The sequence below is a fragment of the Rhinatrema bivittatum genome, chromosome 6, assembly GCF_901001135.1.
Source record: "Rhinatrema bivittatum chromosome 6, aRhiBiv1.1, whole genome shotgun sequence".
Lineage (NCBI taxonomy): Eukaryota > Metazoa > Chordata > Amphibia > Gymnophiona > Rhinatrematidae > Rhinatrema > Rhinatrema bivittatum.
This window is the reverse complement of record NC_042620.1, coordinates 30,657,936-30,679,805: the sequence shown is the minus strand read 5'-3', so window position 1 is coordinate 30,679,805 and position 21,870 is coordinate 30,657,936. Positions and strand designations below refer to the sequence as shown.

Here is a 21,870-nt window from a genome sequence, read left to right as displayed (position 1 = left end):
CGCCACGTCTGGATGATGAGCCAGCGACCTACCTTGCACCTTTCCTCTGAGGCAGCCAAGCGTCGCTACCGGTACTCGAAGAGTGCTACACGATAGACCTTTAGCAAGCTCCGCCTGAAGAAAAGCGAGAACATCCGGCACGGATGGTAACACCGGATTCACCTCACGCGATCTACACCAATCTTCAAACACCGCCGAGACCCGGACGTAGGCAAAGGGCGTAGACCGTGTCCTAGAACTCAGCAAGGTGGCCACCACCGCATCCGAATATCCCTTAGTCTTCAAACATTTCCTCTCAAAAACCAAGCCGCGAGACAGAAGTGAGCCGCGTCCTTCAAACAAACGGGACCTTGCCAAAGGAGAGTTGCTTCCCCCCGAAACGGAGAGGAGCTTCCCTTGCCGACTGCAAGAGGTCCGCGAACCAAGGCCGCCGTGGCCACTCCGGTGCCACCATGATCACCTCCGCCAGATGCGACTCTATTCGACGAAGGACTTAGCCTAACCGTGGCCAGGGAGGGAACACATATAGGAGAACGTCCGTGGCCCAAGGGAGTACCAGAGCATCGACCCCTTCGGCTCCTTGTTCTCTCCGTCGACTGAAGAATCACGGAGCCCTGGCGTTCTGAGCGGTGGCCATCAAAACCGTGTGTGGCGTTCCCCACCTTTTACAAATGAGGCGGTAAGCCATCTACGGCAGCTCCCACTCCCCTGGGTCCAACCGATGCAGACTGAGGAAATCCGCCTGGACATTGTCCACTCCGACGATGTGGGACGCCGCGATGTTGCTGAGCTTCCTTTCCAGCCAGAGCATGAGCAGCAGCGTCTGCTCCGCCACCGCCCGGCTCCTCGTACCTCCCTGGTGCTTGAGATACGCCACCGTGGGCGCATCGTCCGACAACACTCTGACCGAAGTCCCTTGGAGCAATGGGAGGAACGACGATACGCCACCGTGGGCGCATCGTCCGACAACATTCTGACCGAAGTCCCTCGGAGCAATGGGAGGAACGACCGTAGCGCCAGCGTGACCGCTCTGGTTTCCAAGCAGTTGATGGACCACTGTGACTGAGCTTTGGACCACTGTCCCTGCCCCGAGCGGCCCATGCCAACCGCCCCCCCAGCCGGATAAGCTGGTATCAGTGGCGACTACCGTCCAGGTGGACAGGATGCAGGGACACTCCGCATGTCAGATGGTTGGTGCTGAGCCAGCACTACAAACTGGACCTTGCCTGATCCGTGAGCTGGAGGGGAAGGTAAACGTCCTCGGACACCGGCCGCCATCGGGAGAGCAATGAGGATTGCAATGGACGTAGATGAGCGAACGCCCAGGGGACTAGCGCCAGCGTGGACGCCATCGACCCCACCACCATCAGGTAAACGCACACCTGCGGAATCCGGAGGGACAAAAAACGGCGCACCGGACCCTGCAGCTTGCAGACCCGCTCCTTGGACAGAACACCCCGCCTTGCTTCGTGTCGAACAGTGCTCCCAAGTATTCCAGTGTTTGGGTGGGAACCAGCCGGCTTTTGGCGAGATTGAACACCCATCCGAGCGACCGCACGAGCTGCAGGACGCTGTCGACCGCCTGTCGGCACTGTATTTCGGATTTGGCTCGGATCAGCCAATCGGCCAAGTAGGGATGTACCAACAACCCCTCGTGTCGCAGCTCGGCTGCCACCACCACCATCACCTTCGTAAACGGTCTTGGAGCAGTGACGAGTCCGAAGGGGCGAGCTTTGAACTGATAGTGTCTGCCCAGGATACAGAACAGCAGATAACACTGATGGCACGGCCGAATTCCGATGCGCGGGTAAGCCTCCGTCAGGTCCCGCGACACCCGGAATTCTTCTGGTCGAACCAAAGATATTACTGAACGGATCGTCTCCCTTTTGAATCGAGCAACGCGAAGACAGCTGTTGACCCCATTGAGGTCCCGGACGGGTCGGAAAATGACCTCTGTCTTTGGCACAATGAAGTAAATGGAATACCGGCCCAGATGGCACTGTCCCGGAGGCACGGGGACTACCGCGCCCAGGCCATCTAGGCGTCGCAATGTATCCCGGACCTCCCAACGCTTGAGGCCACCCTTGCAAGGGAACACCAGAAAATTGTCCGACGGAAACTCGAGCAAAATCTAACGCGTAACCGCGTCCTATCACGCTGAGGACCCACTGGACCATGGTTATCCTGGTCCATTTTCCGTAAAACCGCGTCCACCTGGCCCCTACCTCCGGTGTGAGCAATGGAGGCAGCTGCGGGGAAGGGGCCCTCCGTATTTCAGTGGGCGGCCTTCGGACCGGTTCCCCACGAGGAACTGCCTTGCCATCCAAACTTCTTTCCTCGAAAGGACTGGAACCACGACGACTGACGAGAGGAACCAGATCTATTCGGGGCCCCCGACAAGCTCTGCGGCCGCGAATTCCTGGGCCCACGAGAGCGGGACCTATTGGAAAACGAAGTCCGAGCTCTGTATCTGTCCCCCGGTAACTTGAACGCCCTGTTTTCACCAAGGGACTGCATCAGGTCGTCCAGGGACTGCATCAGGTCGTCCAGGTGTTTGCCAACTAACAACTTCCCCTTAAAAGGAGCGAGCCCAAGTGGGCTTCGGAGCCAAAGGAGACGTCGCGCCGACACTGCCGAGACCGTGGCCCTGGCCGAAGTCCTCAGAAGGTCCTGTATCGCATCCTCGCTGTACGCAATAACCGCCTCCAAGTTGTCCGCTTGCGCCGCCTCCTCTCCCGAGAGGCTCGCATTGGCCTGAAGGACATGAGCCCAGCGCAAGCCGGCTCTCAGGGCAAATAGCCGCCCGTACTCCCAGAGCCGAAACCTCAAAAACCTTCTTGAGTTGAGCCTCCAGCTTTCTGTGTTGGATATCCTTGAGGGCCGTGGCCCCCGTCACCGGAATCGTCGACCGTTTATTGACCGCCGACACCGCTGCGACCACGCGTCCTCCGGCAACGGGTACCGCTTATCCATAGGTTTACTAACCTTCAGGCCCAAAACTGGAAAGGAAAGCCACCGCGGGTCCCGTCAGGCCCAACAGAACTGGGTCCATCTTGGCCGCCTTTGTAGACTTGCTGTTCCCCGCGTGTAGCGTATCCTCTTCCGCGTGCGCTCCGTCATCCCCCGGGACCCCTAAGGCAGGGTCTACTTCCTCGGATGAGGCCGATTCGGAGTCGGTATCCTGGGGGGGGGGGGGGAGCCCCCCGGCCCGAGCGCCGCTCTCTAAGCGGGTCCACGGGTCTCCGGGGACCCCTCCCCGCTCGCCTCTTCTGGGGATCCGACCGACCGTCTGAACCCCCAGTGACCGCCGACCTTTTCCGCTGTGAGCGTTTATATTTTAAAACCTTCTGCAAAAACCGCGAAGTCTTACGAAAACGAGGCCTCCGAATCCGAGGAGGCCTCATCCTGACTCCGATCCGCCGACGAAGCAGCCCCCCCGCAGGGGAAACCCCCCCGGGGTCCCGTTGCTGAGGAGACAATGCCGAATGACTACCGCCATTATCCACCGCCCGCCGCGTGGCCTCCCTTACTGACTAAAATGGCCGCCGGTCCCGCGCTAAGCGGGACCAGCTCGGCCCTGTCTTCACCTTCAGGGGCAGCACGCGGTGGCGATCGCGGTCGAGCGCGAACCCCCCGACCGCCCTCGGACGGCCCTTCACCGCCCAATAAGCAAGAGGAGCACAGCCTGTCGCGCGGCACATAACCTCCCTCGGCATGCGCCGCACCGGCTTGGACCGCCGAAAACGAGAAAGAAACCAGCAAGAGAAAAAGAAATCAGCCCTGATCCTTCCCCGCACGGAACGCTCCCCCCGGCGAAGACCAAAGCAGACTGCACAAAACGGCGAAACCGGCAAGAAATAAAAACAAAGCCTTTTTTTTTTTTTCTACCTGTCGCTGACCTTGGTCTTGAACTGTCCGGTCCAGCGGGGGTGAGTGAACCGGGCTCCCCGGTGTCACCCCCGACGCTGCTGCCAGAGACAGGCCGGGTCCTCAACCCTCAGCAGCGGCCTCGACCAGGGGGGGATGGTCCCCTCAGGACCTTACAACCCCCCTGGGAGGCTGTCAGGACGAGCGAAGCTTTCCTTTGTAATCTTCCTTTTTTTTTTTTTTTTTTTTTTATCTAATCCAATCAAATCAAACCAAATCAAACAACCCTGACTAGCTACTCAACTATGTGAATAACACTCAATTCCCACACCTCTTAATATAAACCATTATCTGCGCATTCCTAATAGACCATCATAATAGGCGTCATTGTGTGGCAATCCATGCCAGTCAATCACTCTGCCTTATATTTAATCATAGGTCAGTCCATAATACTTTTTTAAGGATTTTTTAGTGCTGTAGTGCTTCGTGTATTTAAATACACGAAGCACTACAGCACTAAAAAATCCTTAAAAAAGTATTATGGACTGACCTATGATTAAATATAAGGCAGAGTGATTGACTGGCATGGATTGCCACACAATGACGCCTATTATGATGGTCTATTAGGAATGCGCAGATAATGGTTTATATTAAGAGGTGTGGGAATTGAGTGTTATTCACATAGGTAGATTGGTTCCCTTCTCAAATCGAAAGTTAGAGGACGACATTAGAGGTCTATTGTGTAGCTACTCAACTACCCAGGGACCATCAGAGCCTGTGGGTGAACCTGCCCCATCTGCTGGAGACAGAGAAAGACTGGCGAGCTGTGGGTGGCGCCTTACTATATGTGAGGGTGCCCGACAAGTCTTGCTCTGTCTCCATCTGCTGGTGCGGAGTCACAACCCAGGTGTCTGGACTGATCCTGGTACGTACAGGGAACATGGAAATTGGCCTAGTCCTATAGAACAGTTTAGATTCAGTAGTGAAGCTTCAGGAGGATTACAGAATGTTTAGGAAACATTTTAAAGCAACTATTTTTAAGCAAGTTTATTTTCCTTAATTTTTGAATTACATTTTTTGACGTTTATTTTATTGTAAGTGATAGCTGTTGGTTGTTTTTATGCATTTGCTTTTATTTTTACTGTACATTTATTTTATGTAGCTGTTTAATGTGATTATGTTTGTTACCCTGTTATCCGCACTGATCAATTCTACTAGATGTAGCTGAATATACTGTAAATGCACTAAACAAATAAATTCATCATAAATTCATTCATTCATTACTAATGTGGTGTACATGATCCAGTGCAAGAAATCTAAATGCTGCTTCTTTATTGGTAAAACTAGGCAGAAACTATATGCAAGAATAAATGTCCACAGGTACATCACATGCCGCAGTGAAAAACAATGGAGCAGATCAATGAGCAAGTGATAATATGCTTGTATGAGTTTGGGATGAAAAAATTTGGTGAAAAGCTGCATGTTTCTGTTTGGCTGGAAACATTTCAATTTTCACAACTTTTGATTTTGATGCAAAATCCATTCAGTCACCGCAGAGCAATACTAACCTCTTAGTGCAGGCGTTGCAAATGTAGATATGAGGCTTCCTAAATTAATGGCTAAATAGAAAATTGAAAAGAATTTGCTTCGTTCTTCTGCCTAAAACAGAAGGAAAGGATACATCAGTACATCAAAAGAAATGCATGACTTTATCTGCATAACACATTTTTTTTCTCAGTCAGTCATTATTTGCAAATGTGAACATGAATGCAGATGTTCAATATAGGCATGCAAAAGTATTGTGGTTTGTAACCCTACTTGTTTTTACTGCAATCACAGGGCTATAAACTTGGAAATGCTCTGAATGGGAATAAATCACCACACCTCCACTGAATTCAAACACAGTTTCAAACAGGTGCACATATCCCCATAGCATTCAAATAAAGCAAAATGACACATGGGATTGACACACGAATAATCTCCAAATTATAAACATTAGAGCACATCTTGATGTATTTCTAATCACTTGTTTATTTCATAACCCTTGTCACACAGAGGACTGGTGCATCCCCATACCCGTATCTCCTACATCACAGTGGATATTGCAACTTCAGCCACTATCAAGTGATCACCACACAACCCTATAGCACCCCCTTAAATACCTACCCTAATACCAGTGAATAGTATGCCTAAACTAATATAGTAAACATATTAACACGATGAAAACCACAAATGCAGCTGGCTGGTCCAGTGGCTCAGTGGAAAGTGCTGTGCCCTACCAAGCAGAAGACCTAGGTTCAGTTGCTAGGCCTGGATACTGCTCCCTTGGATGGTTGGTGCTGGAAATGCTGAGCCATGTTCGCTGGGTTCCCTAGCAGAAGATTGTGACTGTGGTAAGCGGGCTGAGCTGGGAGGGGAGTAGGAAAAACCTCAGGTAGTTAGAATGAAGGCTCATAGTGCCACACCCAGTAGAGGTCCGTTCTGATTGAGCTAGGCACCCAAGAGAGTGGAAGAAAACAGCCAGGCCAAATGTTCCCCATCCCCTTCCATCCAAAAACAAACAAAAAAAAAAACAATTCGAACAGGCTAGTTTCAGCAGTGTGGCCGCATTAGGTGTTCAAGAAAGCTGGGGTAACCTGCCCGAAGCAGCCATGTTTATAACTCTGACATCAATAAGCAGGTGGCTGGATAGTTTTGATTTGTATTTGATACAAGAATGTCGGTATATAAAAGTTAAAAATAAATAAATAGTTTGGACTAGGGATGTGCACTTGTTTTGAACAAATGCATATTTCATAACAAATACATTTATTTTTGGTCCATTCTGAATAGAATGAAACAAAAATAGACTTTTCTGAAAATATCCCAAAATGCTTTGTTAAGAAAAAAAGGCCTTCCCAATTACTGCTCCCTCTGTCTCAAGGGGTTAAAGGACAACTGGTTGTTACCTGCTAATTTTCGTTCCAGGAGTCCCGCAGATCAGTCCAGATGCATGGGGTTTTTCTTTCCTACCAGCAGAAGGAGACCGAGAAGAAAAGCTTTGCAGTATAGGTGGGGATTGTTGCTGTTTGCAGACCTGGCGGGAGCATTAGGTGGGCTAGGCACTTGCCATACTATGATGTGAGGGCAACATTTTTTAGTCCTGGGGGGAATTCTGTGCAACTGCGGAGCGCAGAATTTGCGCAGAATTCACCCCCTGCGCAGAAAATAGCAGAAGGGACCCTGGCTCCGTTTGCAGTGAAGATGAAGGCCCGGGCGCACCGTTCACGGCTAAGATGGAAGGTCCCCATGTACCGCGAACGGTGCGCCCGGACCTTCATCTTCGCCATGAAGCGCATCCCATGGCACACACACAGGAAGTGCTCCGTTCGCGGCATGCCGGTGAGAGGGAATGTGTGTGTGAGAGAGGGGAGGGGGTGTGGGGGAGGGGAGGGTGAAAGAGAGCAGGACGGTGTGAGAGAGAGCATGGGAGGTAAGAAGGGGGGGTGGGGGATGCTTGAGTGTGGGTTTCAGAGAGGGAGCCTATATGAGGGGAGGAGTGTGGGGGAGGGGAGGGTGAGAGAGAGCAGGAGGGGTGTGAGAGAGAGCAAGGGAGGTAAGGGGGGTGGGGGGATGCTTGAGTGTGGGTTTCAGAGAGGGAGCCTATATGAGGGGAGGAGTGTGGGGGAGGGGAGGGTGAGAGAGAGCAGGAGGGTGTGAGAGAGAGCAAGGGAGGTAAGGGGGGTGGGGGGATGCTTGAGTGTGGGTTTCAGAGAGGGAGCCTATATGAGGGGAGGAGTGTGGGGGAGGGGAGGGTGAGAGAGAGCAGGAGGGTGTGAGAGAGAGCAAGGGAGGTAAGGGGGGGGGTGGGGGGATGCTTGAGTGTGGGTTTCAGAGAGGGAGCCTATATGAGGGGAGGGGTGTGGGGGGAGGGGAGGGTGAGAGAGAGCAGGAGGGCGTGAGAGAGAGAGTATGGGAGGTAAGAGAGCGGGGTTGGGGGATGCTTCAGTGTGGGTTTGAGAGAAGGAGCCTATATGAGGAGATTGTGAAGGAGTGTGTATGTGTGAGAGAGATTGGGAACTCGTGTGTGTGAAAAAGGGATTGTGTGCATGTGAGGGTGCTAGCCTGTGTGAAGGGATTGTGTATGTGTGAGACAGAGCCTGTGTGGAGGGCTGCATGAGAGAGAGACATAGGAAGCCTGTGTGAGGATGTATGTGTGAAAGAGAAAGGGAGCTTGTGAGGGTGTGTATGCAAGAGTGAGGGAGCTTGTATGAGGGGGTGTGTATGTGTATTAGAGAGAAAGAGCATGTGTGTGAGAGAGGGAGGGACAGAGGGAGCCTGTGTGAGGGGCAGAACTGAGAACAGGGTCAAACTCTGGGACTGGCAATAGAGTGGAAGGGGTTGAGCCTAGAGGTGGAGGGGAGAGATACTAGCAGGTGGAGGAGTTGGGGCCTGAGAGGGCAAAGTGGCCAGGGGAGAAGGGAGAGTGAGTGGAAGGGACACTCTTACAGTGAATTTCTAGGGAAATTCTGCTCAGAATATTTAAAATTCTGCATCTTTAAGTAATAACTTTTTCTGTATTAATTTAAAATGTAATTACTTAGACTGTCATGTATATTGTGTTTTCTTGACCAATATAAAGTTTGCAGAATCTTAAGTTTTTGTGCGCAGAATTTTAACTTTTTTTGCGCAGAATTCCCCCAGGAGTAATTTTTTAAATTGAATGAGATTGGAGATATGGGCATGGCGACGTGGATGTGGGAGAGATCACCTGTGGGAAAGGAGCTATGGAGGTGCATTCTATGTGATATGAGGGGATTTGAGTTGTGACAGAGAGAACATATTACTGGACAGAAAGGTAGCAGAGGAAAAACATTTTAAACATACCTGTATAATTGTGATTTGGCGATGAATTGTTTTTGTACTTTCTTTAAGTCTTTCATAGTCTTGTGTCAACTCAGATCTCTTATCAATTGTTTGTACTATACAAGTTAATATATTGGATCTACTTTTATTAATTTTCTTAAATAAAATCTCACATGTTCTTCTTCAAACTGGTCCCCACCAAATGCAGCTACACAGGGCTTGATACCTCCAGTTCCAACGGCGATCAAGAATAGCCCAAGTATCGACAAAATCCTTGAAATACAGAGCAAGAATTCAATGAACAATACCCTTGAATTAGATTCTCTCAATTGCACACTCACCACATTAATGCAATATAAGCATTATGTTTAAAGCAGCAGCACTACCTGGATGACTCCATATACCAATTTGGCTATCTTGCTTCATATTTTGATCTTTAGCTAGATCTTCATTTTGAAATAGAAAGTAGAAAAAAGCCTATTATAACTGTGCTTCCATAGTAATAAGTTCCTTCCTTAAGTACACTCTTCAGTGGATTATGCTGTGTTCATAATGTACATGATTCATTTTTTTGTGAAGTCTGATGTCATAGACTGGCAGGATAGAGTGCAGTACAGAGCTGCAACCCCCTTCCCTGCAGGTTCAGCCCTTGGGTTCTGGGGACCAGTAGCACTTGTCTTCTGTGAAACATCAGGGCACGGACTGGGAGCTGAGGTCAGGCATAGGCTGGACAAGGCAGGGCAGGCTGGAAGCTGAGGGCAGGAACAGGCTGAGGCCTGGATACCGGTACTGGCTGAAGGCTGGACACAAAGCACTGGTTGGGGACTGGAACCAGGGACTGGCTGAGAGCTGGAACCAGGTACTGAGGGCAGGCGGAGACTGGATACAGGCAGGGCTGGACCAAGGACAAGGGCAAGGACTGGGTAGGACAAGACCCGAACTAGACAAGGATAGGATTGGACTAGACAAGGACAGGAATAGACAGGTAACAGGGAACAAGAAAGTCCAACAGGGCAAGAGACTGGGCAAAGTAATCCTAGTAGGCCTGGGGCAAGATAAGACTGAAAAGCCCAAGAGGTCACAGAGCAAGGCAGGCAGGCCTGAGAGGCTGCAGAGCAAGGCCTAAAGGCCTGGAAGGGCCCAGAGCAAGGCAAGAGGCCGAAAGAAGCCACAGAGCATGATGAGAGGCCATAAAGCAAGGCAGGAGGCCTGGATGGGCCACAAGACAAGACAAAAGGCCTATATAGGCCACAAGGCAAGGCAGGAGTCCAGAGGCCACAAGGCTAGGCAAGGCAAGATGCCCGGAGGACACAAGGCTAGGCAACATAGAATATTGAGTGGCCAGGTCAGAGAGCCGAAGTGACTCAATGAAGAGGCGCTGAGCTGAGGCATTGAGCAGGCTGGGTTAAGTAGGGCTGAGGCTTGGGTACTGCACAATCAGAGAGAAAGTGACAGGCAAGACGGAGCAAGGCTCACTGAGAACTCCTGGTGCCAGAAAATCTGAGCTGCAGGCTGAACCTTGGCCCAGGAAAATTGCACAGCAGGTGAAACTGACATCTGCACAGAGCATTGATAATAATGCCCTTATTTATTTAGATTTCTAATAAGAGGAGTGGATAGGAAGGAAAAGCTTCCAAACACTTTAAATATTATTTCATTAAATAGCAGCTGAAAATTGAATGAAAAGGAGGTAATTTAGTTATGCTGCTATGTGAAATACCAACTGAAGTATAGTTAAGATACTGGTACCGCATAGTTTTTTTTTATTCACAACACCTATGCCAAAATGTTGACATTACTTACCTGGTAATCTCCTTTTCCTTAGTGTATGCAGATGGACTCAGAACAAGTGGGTATAGTGTGCTCGTGCTAGCAGTTGGAGACGGATCTGACGTCAGCACGGGTACATATACCCCCACAGGAAGTGTAGCAACTCAGTAATCTTCCTTGCAAAAGCTGTTATGGATATATGAGTACTGACCGATCATTTAATTAAACAGGATTACCCTGACCGATTGATAGTAGCTGGAGACCACCAGGATTCTCAACCGGAAGGCATCGACACCCAGCAGGGTGGATGCCCTATCATAAGAAAGAAACATGGCTTACCGTGAGACGGTGAATCGTCATGTATGCTGGCAGCCGGGCGGGATGCTGAGTCCATCTGCATACACTAAGGAAAAGGAGATTACCAGGTAAGTAATCTCAACATTTCCTAGCGTGTAGCAGATGGACTCAAAACAAGTGGGATGTACAAAAGCTACTCCCGGACTGGGCGGGAGGTTGCCTGAGGCCCATGCAGGATTGCCCTCGCGAATGCGGTGTCCTCCCTGGCCTGGACATCCAGACGGTAGAATCTGGAAAAGGTATGGCGGGAGGACCACGTCGCCGCTTTACAGATCTCTGCAGGCGACAGCATCCTAGCCTCTACCCAAGAGGCCGCTTGCGCTCTGGTAGAGTGAGCCTTGACCTGTAGAGGTGGTGGTTTTCCCGCGTCTACGTAGGCCGCCTTGATAACTTCTTTGACCCAGCGGGCGATAGTTGCCCGTGAGGCCGCTTCCCCTTGCTTCTTCCCGCTGTGAAGGACGAACAGGTGGTCCGTCTTTCATACTGCTTCTGACACTTCCAGGTATCTGGACAGTAGCCTGCCTATGTTGAGATGACGTAGGATTCAACCTTCCTCTGACTTCTTCAAACCTTCTGTGGTAGGTAAAGATATGGTTTGGTTGAGGTGGAAATGTGAGACTACTTTGGGTAAGAAGGAAGGAACCGTGCGAAGATGGATGGCTTCTGGAGTGATTCGGAGAAACGGATCACGGCAAGACAGTGCTTATAGCTCTGAGATGCGGCGTGCTGAGCAAACAGCCAGCAGGAACACCATCTTCAAGGTTATCAAACGGAGGGACAAGCCTTGAAGTGGACGGAAGGCGTGTCCCGCTAGAAAGTCCAAAACTAGGTTGAGGTTCCACAGAGGTATGGGCCACTTCAGTGGCAGGCGAATGTGAAACATCTGGGTGTGTGGCGATGTTGTTGCCGTCCCTCCGTGGACCGTAGCAGGAAAGCGCTGCCACTTGAACCTTGATGGAACTGAGAGACAGACCCTTCTGAAGTCCATCTTGCAGAAAGTCCAAAATGATAGGAATCTTAGCGGCATGTGGATTGGTACTATGAGCTTCACACCAAGCTTCAAATACTCTCCAGATCCTTATATGTTAGCGATGTGGAGAACTTGCATGCTCTGAGGAGTGTATCTATTACCGGCCCTGAGTATCCTTGTGTCTTCAGCCTAGCCCTCTCAATGGCCAGACCGTAAGAGAGAATTGAGCCGGATCCTTGTGGAGGACGGGACCTTGTCGCAGCAGGGCCCTGTGTGGAGGCAGGAGTAGTGGAGCCCCTGCCAGTAATCTTCTCATGTCTGCGTACCAGGGTCTTCTTGGCCAGTCCGGGGCCACTAGAAGAACTAGGCCTTTGTGCCGCCGAATCTTGGGTATGATGGCGCCCAGCAGGGGCCATGGAGGAAAGGCATATAGCAGGATCCTCTGGGGCCATGGCTGTACCAGGGCATCGATCCCCTGAGACAGAGGATCCCGCCTGCGGCTGAAATATCTGGGTACTTGAGCGTTGGACCTGTCCGCTAGTAGGTCCATGCCCGGGGTCCCCCACCGACTCACAATCATCTGGAACGCTGTGGGTGACAGTTGCCAGTCCCATGGACAGGCTTTCTCTGCTGAGAAAGTCCGCCGCGGTGTTGTCCTTCCCGGCGATGTGGACGGCGGAGATGTCCTGGAGATTTGCTTCCGCCCAAGTCATCAGGGGGGCTATTTCTAGGGATACCTGTTGGCTTCTGGTTCCGCCCTGTCGGTTGATGTATGCCACCATGGTGGCGTTGTCCGACATCACTCTGACAGCTCTGTGCCGAAGTCTGTGGGCAAATCGCAGGCACGCTAGCCTGACTGCCCGTGCCTCTAGTCGGTTGATGTTCCAACTCGACTCTTCTCTGTTCCACCGCCCTTGGGCGGTGAGTTCTTCGCAATGTGCTCCCCAGCTGCTCAGGCTGGCATCTGTAGTGAGCAGGGTCCAGGTTGGAGAGGACATTCTGGACCCCCGTCTCATGTGGCTTTGCTGCAGCCACCATCGTAGCTGATTCCGCACCCTGGCTGGTAAGTCCATGATCGCGGGCTCCACCGGGATAGGAGGGTGCGTTGTAATGGTCTCATATGCGCCCGCGCCCATGGGATCACCTCCAGAGTGGATGCCATAAGGCCAAGGACTTGCAGGTAATCCCAAGCTGTGGGCCGGGTGGCGCGCAGCAGGGCCTGCAGACAATTCTGGAGCTTCGCTCTTCTCTTGGGGGTCAGGCTGACTCTGTCTGCCTGAGTGTCGAATAGGACTCCTAGGTATTCCCTCGACTGAGACGGCTGTAGGGAACTCTTGCTCAAGTTTACTACCCATCCTAGGCTCTCTAGAAGAGCAATAACTCGGCTGGTTACCCGGTGGCTCTCTTCCGGTAACTTTGCCTTGATCAGTCAATCGTCCAGGTAGGGATGGACGAGAATCCCCTCCTTCCTGAGGGCCGCCGCCACGACTACTATGACCTTGGTAAAGGTCCGCGGCGCTGTGGCTAACCCGAAGGGTAATGCCCGAAACTGGAAGTGTTGGTTTAGGACTTTGACGCGTAAGTAGCGCTGGTGATCCCGATGGATTGGGATATGCAGGTAGGCTTCTGACAGATCTAGGGATGTGAGAAATTCCCCTGGCTGTACTGAATTTTTGACAGATCGCAGAGTTTCCATGCGAAAGCTGGGCACCCGTAGGTGGCGGTTGACTGACTTGAGGTCCAGGACGGGCCTGAAAGTGCCCTCCTTCTTGGGCACTATGAAATAAATGGAATAATGCCCAGAATTCATCTCCCCCCCAGGCACTGGAATTATGGCTTTGAGGGAGAGAAGCCTCTGTAAGGTAACCTCTAGTGCCGTCCTCTTGAGAGGTGAACAGGGAGATTCCACAAACTTGTCCGGCGGGAGCCGAAGAAAGTCCAGGTAGTACCCTTCTCGGATGATGGCTAGGACCCACTGGTCCGAGGTAATCTCGACCCACCTGCGGTAGAAGAGGGTCAGCCTGCCCCCAATGGCTGCTACCCCCGGATGGGCCGGCTGATTGTCATTGTGGGGTACGGCCGGGACCGGAACCCGAGCCGGTTCCCCTCTTATTGTGCTTAGTCCGAAAGGACTGGTTCCTGGCCTGCGACCGAGGTGCATGGTAGCGAGTCCCGTAAGGGTTGAAGCGCTGAGAGGTTCTACCTTTGGATGGTCTAGAAGACGGGCGCTGCCTCCTTTGTGGCCTGTCTTCTGGTAGACGAGGTAATGGAGAGGCGCCCCATTTATTGGCCAGTTTCTCCAGGTCGCTGCCGAACAGGAGAGACCCCTTGAAGGGCATTCTCGTGAGACGTGTCTTGGAAGAGGAGTCGGCCGACCAGGTACGTAGCCAGAGCTGCCTCCTGGCTGCCACTGAGGATGACACTCCCTTGGCTGCCGTACGGACGAGATCAGAGGCTGCGTCAGTGAGGAATGAGAGAGCTGATTCCATCTCTTCTCCCGGGGCGTTGTTCTGAGCCTGTGATAAACAGGAACGCGTCACCACAGTGCAGCAGGTCGCAATCCGTAGGGACATGGCTGCCACCTCAAAGGCCTGCTTCAGGATGGCGTCCATACGCCGGTCATGTGTATCCTTGAGGGCCGTCCCCCCTTCCACCGGAATGGTGGTGCGCTTCACAATCGCGCTAACCATGGCGTCTACCTGAGGGCACGCCAACATGTCCTTAGTTGCCGGGGCTAAGGGGTACATGCCAGCCAAGGCCCGACCCCTTTTGAATGGAGCCTCCGGCGCAGCCCATTCCAGGTCGATTAGCTGCTGTGCCACTTGTAGGAGGGGAAAGTGGTGAGAAGTGTGGCGCAGGCCCTCCAACAGGGGGTTCACGGCCCGGAAGAGCCAGTTCCGACAGGCATTGAGAGATCAGGCCTGGAAGATTGATTTATTTATTTATTTATTTATTTATTTATTTATTTGAAGCTTTTATATACCGAGGTTTAGCACATGCCTTCACCCCGGTTTACATTGGAACGAAACAATGATACATAGAACAATTTGAGAAACAAAAGTATATGCAACTAGCATATGGAGTAGTATGTAACAGGAAATAACTAAAAATAATTTAATTCAAATAACGAAAATGAAAATAGAAACGAAAAACGAGGAAGGTATATACAAACTCGTGCTCTGAATACAAGAAAGTATGAATGGGAGAAGAAGGAAATGAGGGGGGATGGGGTAGGTAATGGAAGGAGGAAGGGGTAGGTATACGGAGAAGAGAAGAGAAGAGGGGAGAAGGATGGGAAGCTTAAGGCATCACAATTGTGGATTGCTTAAATCATCATTGAAAGTCTGGCTGAAGATCCAGGTTTTCAGTTCTTTTTTGAATGATTTATTTTCGATGATAGTGGTGAGGTAGCATGGTAGGGCGTTCCAGAGTTTAGGCCCCGCTATGGAGAGAGCTCTATTTCTGGTGTTAGTAAGCTTAGCCATGGGATATGTGGGTATTTCGAGTAGACGTTTTTCAGAAGTTCTGGTGTTCCGTTGAGGTTTGTGGGGGTGGAACATTTTACTGACTGCGGAGTTAACTGAATTGTGTAATGCGTCGTGGATGATCGTCAGGGTTTTGTATTCAATTCTCTGAATGATTGGTAGCCAGTGTAGGCTTTTTAATATTGGGGTGATGTGATCCGATTTTTTATTTCCGATCAGTACTCTTGCAGCGGCATTCTGCAGTAACTGCAGCGGTTTTAAGGTGGATTTGGGGAGACCTAATAACATTGAGTTATTATTAAGATCCGCTCTGGGAAAGAAGCACCTCATAGTCCGATATGGTTCCATCCCCGAGGGAAGCTCTCCCTCCTCAGGGGGCTCATCTTCTTCCTCCAGGCAATCTGAATCCCCATAATTGGGGCTATCAGGTGGCGAGTGGCCGCGCCTAGGCCGCGAGGGTCCAGGAGCCGGGTCATCCGGAACATACGGACCCAGTCGGGGAGCCGACTGCATCGTGACAAAGGCATGAATCCCTTTGAATAAGTCCACCCAGGAGATCGAAGCCAGATCTGGTCGCATGGGTACCAGGCCTCCCTGGTTCACTGGCTGCTCCCCGCTGCTTGCTGGCTCCGGAGTGTTCCCTGAGGAACCGGCAAGAACGCTGGGCTGTGACCGGCCCTGGCCCAGGACTCCCAGGGCCTCTTCACATTGGGCACATAGGGAGTCTGCATCCTCGTTCTGAGTGGCCCTGAGGTTGCATGCAGAGCAGAGACTTCTGCCTGATTCTGGAGGTGCCGGCATTGCCGAAGCCTGGGCTCTCTTACGCTCCATCTCGCCGGTGAACTCAGTCAGAGTCTGCGCTGTGCGCGAAAGGCGGGCGCCTGCTAACCAGCGTTCAGCTACGTGCGCCTAGGAACGTGCGCCTAACAATGCGCGCCTAGCGATGTGCGCCTAGCAATGTACGCCTATGAACGGGCGCCTAACAATGTGCGCCTAGCAATGTGCGCCTAGGAACGGGCGCCTATCTATGAACGGGCGCCTATCGCCGTGTGCGTAGCAAAGTGCGCCTATCGCCGTGCGCGTAGCAACAGGCACCTATCACCGTGCGCGTAGCAATAGGCGGGATGCTCCAGGTAGAAGGCAATGGCGAGAAGGCAGACAAAATGGCGACCTTCTCGATGGGCCGCCCCAGAGGCACACTCTGCTACTCCTCGGATCCTCGGAGACCATCAAGTAAAAATATACGCCTTACCTTGTCTTCGGCGCTTCCCGGCTGCAACCCGGGCGGTCTCCGGCTGCGGGGGGAGAGGGTGAGTACCTTCACCGCCACGCTCGAGGAGGTGCACCCGCTGCCTCTAGGCCGCGCCCAAACTCATCTCGCTCGGGGGCCAAGTCAACGCCGGGACCGAGGCTGCCTCTAGGCCGCGCCCGAACTCATCTCGCTCGGGGGCCAAACCGCGCCCGAGCCCTTCACACTTGGGGGCTGGGTCCCTGCCACAAGTCGGCCACCGGACCGAGGCACTTACCTCCGAGGGACCACGGAAATCGCCTCGGGAAACTCAACTGGGGGAGGGACCGACTGGTATCACCGCAGGAGTGAGGGGCTCATCGTTAGGAGATGTCGTCTATGAATTTAGTCGTTAGAATTTGGAAGAACGCTCAGCGAGCGTGAGGTAGCTCCAAACTGCTTTGGAGACGGAAATTACTGAATTGCTGCACTTCCTGTGGGGGTATATGTACCCGTGCTGACGTCAGATCCGTCTACAACTGCTAGCACGAGCATACTATACCCACTTGTTTTGAGTCCATCTGCTACATGCTAGGAAATGAACAGCATTTTGTACAAGAAGGTGAAGAAACTACATAGCTATGTAGACACAGTGTTACGTTTGTAACATGCAGGGTCGGTTCAATAACGAGGCAGGCTGAGGCGGCCACCTCAGGCATCAAAATTTGGGGAGCAGCAGCAAGTGTCCCTTTGATAAAAATCCTATGGCAGTGGCTGCCTCACTGTGCCTTTTAAATTCTAATGCTAGCCAGCAGGGTTCCTACACCCCACCTGCATGAAAACCCACAGTGTCTCAGGATGACATGCTGGTTAGGTTTTCACTCCCCACCAGCAACAGGAAGGCCCTGTGATGGCACAGAACAAAGATATTGTGGCAGGGTTCCCACTCCCTGCCAGCAGCAGGAAAACCTACAGCAGAAGATGCACTGCAGGATCACCAACATTTCCCTTTCAGCCAGCAGCTGGCGTTTCCCCTGCTTGTGGCAGCCAAAAGGGTAGATCCAGAGTGTGTGCATGTGTATGTGAGAGAGAGAGAGAGAGTGCCTGTGTGTCTGAGAGACTATTTGATGACTGCCTGCGTGTTGTGTGTGTGTGTATATGAGAGACTGAGAATGAGTGCTTGTGTGTCTGAGAGAGAGAGAGAGAAAGGAAGAGAGAGGGCCTGTGTGTGTGAGAGATTGTAAGAGAATGCCTGCATGTTTGTGAGAAAGGAAAATTAGTTTCTTACCTGATAATTTTCGTTCCTGTAATACCACGGATCAGTCTAGAACACCTGGGTTGTGACTCCGCACCAGTAGATGGAGACAGAGCAAGATCTGTCGGACTTAGCCATATATAGCAACGTGCCTCACACAGCCCTTCAGTCTTACGTAATGTCAAAGCAGAAAAGGACAAGTAGACTATCTAGATAACCTATCCGCAACGGGGACCAATTCAGAAACCCCCAACTGGAACAGAACCCCCCCAACCGGAGGAGCGAAACAAATAACCCAAAATAGGTAAAGAAACCAACGAGCGGACTCTCCGTTACTTCAGATCAGAACAAAACACGGGCGGGCTCCTGGATTGATCCGTGGTACTACAGGAACGAAAATTATCAGGTAAGAAACTAATTTTCCTTTCCCTGTACGTACCCGGATCAGTCCAGAACACCTGGGATGTACCAGAGCCAAGGGTGGGAACCAGAGAGTCCCACTCGGAGTACCCTCTCTCCAAAACCCCCGGAATCAGCGGCCTGAACATCCAGCCGGTAATGTCTAGTAAAAGTATGCAACGACTTCCAAGTAGCCGCCCTGCAAATCTCCTGAGGTGACACCTGAGAGGATTCCGCCCACGAAGCAGCATGCGATCTTGTCGAATGAGCCCTGAGACCCACGGGAACGGGCTTTCCCCGCACTACGTACGCTGAGCCAATGGCCTCCTTAAGCCAACGGGCGATCGTAGCCCGGGAAGCCGCACCACCTCTCTTCGGACCGGAAAACAGAACAAAGAGGTGATCTGTCACCCTGAAAGGTTAGTAACCTCTAGATAGCGGAGGAAGACCCTCCGCACATCTAGCTTCCGTAATTCCCTCGCTTTCGGCTCCGACAGCTCCCCAACCAGAAAAGCAGGGAGCTCGATCGACTGATTCAAATGAAACGCCAACACCACTTTTGGCAAGAAGGAGGGGACCGTCCGTAAGGAAACTCCCGAATCCGAGATCCGCAAGAACGGTTCCCTACATGACAGTGCTTGCAACTCCGAAACTCGCCTCGCCGAGGCAATCGCGACGAGGAAAACTGTCTTTAACGTAAGGTCCTTGAGAGTCGACCGCTTGATCGGCTCAAAAGGCGACGAGCACAAGGCGGAAAGTACACAATTGAGATTCCAGGACGGACAAGGATGACGCAATGGAGGACGGAGATGCTTAGCCCCCCCTAAGAAAACGCGCGATATCCGGGTGTAGTGCCAGAGACACCCCATGCACCTTGCCCCTGAGACAACAAAGCGCCGCCACCTGGACCCGAAGGGTACTACACGAGAGCCCTTTGGCAAGACCAGACTGAAGAAAAGCTAAGATATCGGAGACGGAAGCTATGATAGGATCCACGTTGCGCTCCGTACACCTGTCCTCAAAAACCACCCAGACTCGGACATAAGCCAAGGATGTAGACTGCTTCCTAGACCGCAACAATGTGGCTACCACCGCATCCGAATAACCTTTCCTCTTCAAACTCTGCCTCTCAAAAGCCATGCCGCGAGACAAAAGTGATCCACGTCCTCCAAACAAACGGGGCCTTGACGGAGGAGCCCCGCGAACCCCTGAAGACGAAGGGGAGAATCCACTGATAATTGGATGAGGTCCGCGAACCATGGGCGCCGCGGCCACTCCAGTGCCACCATGATCACGTTGGACGAGTGCAGCTCTATGCGCCGAAGTATCTTGCCTATCAGCGGCCAAGGAGGAAACACATACAGCAACACGTCCGTCGGCCACGGCAGAACCAACGCATCGACGCCCTCGGCCCCTCTCTCTCGTCGTCGGCTGTAAAATCGTGGAGCCTTTTTGTTCTGCAACGTGGCCATCAGGTCCATGTGTGGTGTTCCCCACCTTTCGCAGATGAGGCGAAAAGCGTCCTCCGCCAGCTCTCATTCTCTGGGATCCAGATGATGACGGCTGAGGAAGTCCGCCTGAACATTGTCGACTCCGGCGATGTGAGACGCCGCGATGTTGCTGAGATGTTGCTCCGCCCAGCACATCAAGAGCTGCGCCTCCTCTGCCACTAGCGGACTTCTTGTCCCACCCTGACGATTGATGTACGCCACGGTGGTAGCATTGTCCGATAACACCCGGCCCGCCTTTCCCCGAACCAGCAGGAGAATGGATTGCAGCGCCAGGCTTACCGCCCTGGTCTCCAGTCGATTGATGGACCACTGAGATTGAGCTATGGACCACCGGCCCTGCACTGACCTGCCAAGGCAGATCGCTCCCCAACCGGAGAGACTGGCATCCGTGGTAACTACCGTCCAGTCGGGCACTAGCAGGGATACTCCACAAGTCAGGTGGTCCGCCTCTAGCCACCAGAGAAGACTGGCCCTCGCCTGGGTCGTGAGCGGGAGCGGGAGGTGGAAATCTTCCGACACCGGCTTCCAACGGGAGAGCAACGCTGATTGTAACGGACGTAGATGAGCAAAGGCCCAGGGGACCAAAGCTAGCGTTGACGCCATAGAACCTAAAACCATCAGATAATCGCAAACCTGTGGAATCCGAAGAGACAATAACCGTCGCACCTGACTCTGAAGCTTGCACGCACGCTCCCTGGAAAGAAACACCTTGCCCCGTTTCGTGTTGAACAGGGCTCCCAGATACTCCAAGGACTGGGTGGGAACCAGATGACTCTTGTTGAGATTGACCACCCATCCCAGGGACCGTAAGAGGTGAAGAACTCTGTCGACCGCCTGACGACACTGAATCTCGGACTTGACCCGAATCAATCTTTAAAGATGGCGCCGGCCATCCAGTGCTCCTACCATGTGACAGGGGCAGGCCAATGGCACGGATACCCTGTCATATGGTAAGGGCAAAGGGCCATCGGCGCCATCTTTATGAGTGGCAGCCGACGGCCTGAGAACGGGAGATCGCTCCCGGGACCACCACTAGACCATCAGGTATGTTTTGGGGGGATCGGGAGGGTGGGGGAAGCTAAGGGGTCGTTTTTACAGGGTCGGGTGGGTTGTTTTTTTTAATCGGGCCATCGGTGCCATTTTTGAGTGGTAGCCAAAATGGCGCCGATGGACCGAGAGCGGGAGATCGGTCCCCGCGCCCCCACTGGACCACCAGGTACTCGTAAAAAGTTTTGGGGGGGTTCGGGAGGGTGGGGGAAGGTAAAGGATTCATTTTATAGGGTCGGGGTGGGTTTAGGGGTTTTTTTGGTGTGCCGGTTTTCCCCGCCCCCCCCCCCCCCCCCCCCCGATTTTTCACGATAAATCGGGGGAATTTCTATTGTATCGCGACTCTTAACGATTTTTGATGATTTAAAATATATCTGACGATTGTTTTAAATCGTCAAAAAACGATTCACATCCCTAGTGATTACTTAGAGTTGTTTAATGGAAATATTGGTAATATGTATGTTTATGCTAATATGCTAATATTAATTTATTTATTTATTTATAACTTTTTTATACCGAAGTTCAGGTAACAGAGTTACTTATCACTCCGGTTTACATTGCAACAGGTAGTAAACAATGACAACATATGTCTTACAATGAACAAGGGATGTGACAACTTGGATAACATAACTATGAACAAGGACAGAAGAACTATTAGAGCGAAACAAGCCTATGGGGAGGGAGATTAGCTAATGGGGGGAGGGGAAAATTTATTACTGATGAGTAAAAACATTAAGTTCAGTTATAACAAGTTATATCAAGATGAGTTATATTAAGCTGAGTTATATCAAGTATAAAATTACACAAATGTTTATTATTATAATATTTAAAGTAAATATTATGTAATTCCTATTTTGCAAATATTGCACAAAGTGAGAATGGTGTGGTTGAGTATGAATGGATGGTGATTTTAGTGAGGTAGAGATGAGATGAGTCATTTTATGATAGTCTGAATTGGTTATAATTGTTGGTATAAAAATTAAATAAAGAAAATATCAGTGAGAACAGAATTGTGCTTTTATTCCACTCTGCAAAGAGTGTTTGTGGTAGTTATATATATACATACATATATACCAGACTGCAGGTTATACACCTCTACCATCTGCTGGAGACAGAAATACTGAGAGACTGCAGAT

The 21,870-nt window shown here is 51.6% G+C and overlaps 1 protein-coding gene across 4 annotated transcripts in view; it reads right to left on the bottom strand.

The window, feature by feature from the left end:
- The window catches only part of SLC15A2 (solute carrier family 15 member 2), a 273,407-nt gene that overhangs the window by 173,696 nt on the left and 77,841 nt on the right, over positions 1–21,870 (bottom strand). For all 4 annotated transcript variants that reach the window (XM_029605210.1, XM_029605211.1, XM_029605212.1 and 1 more), the window contains 2 exons: positions 8,886–8,985; positions 5,436–5,526 (listed from right to left, as the gene is read on the bottom strand). In XM_029605210.1, coding sequence (XP_029461070.1) covers positions 5,436–5,526; positions 8,886–8,985 — 191 coding nt within the window. The remainder of the gene's footprint in view (positions 1–5,435; positions 5,527–8,885; positions 8,986–21,870) is intronic.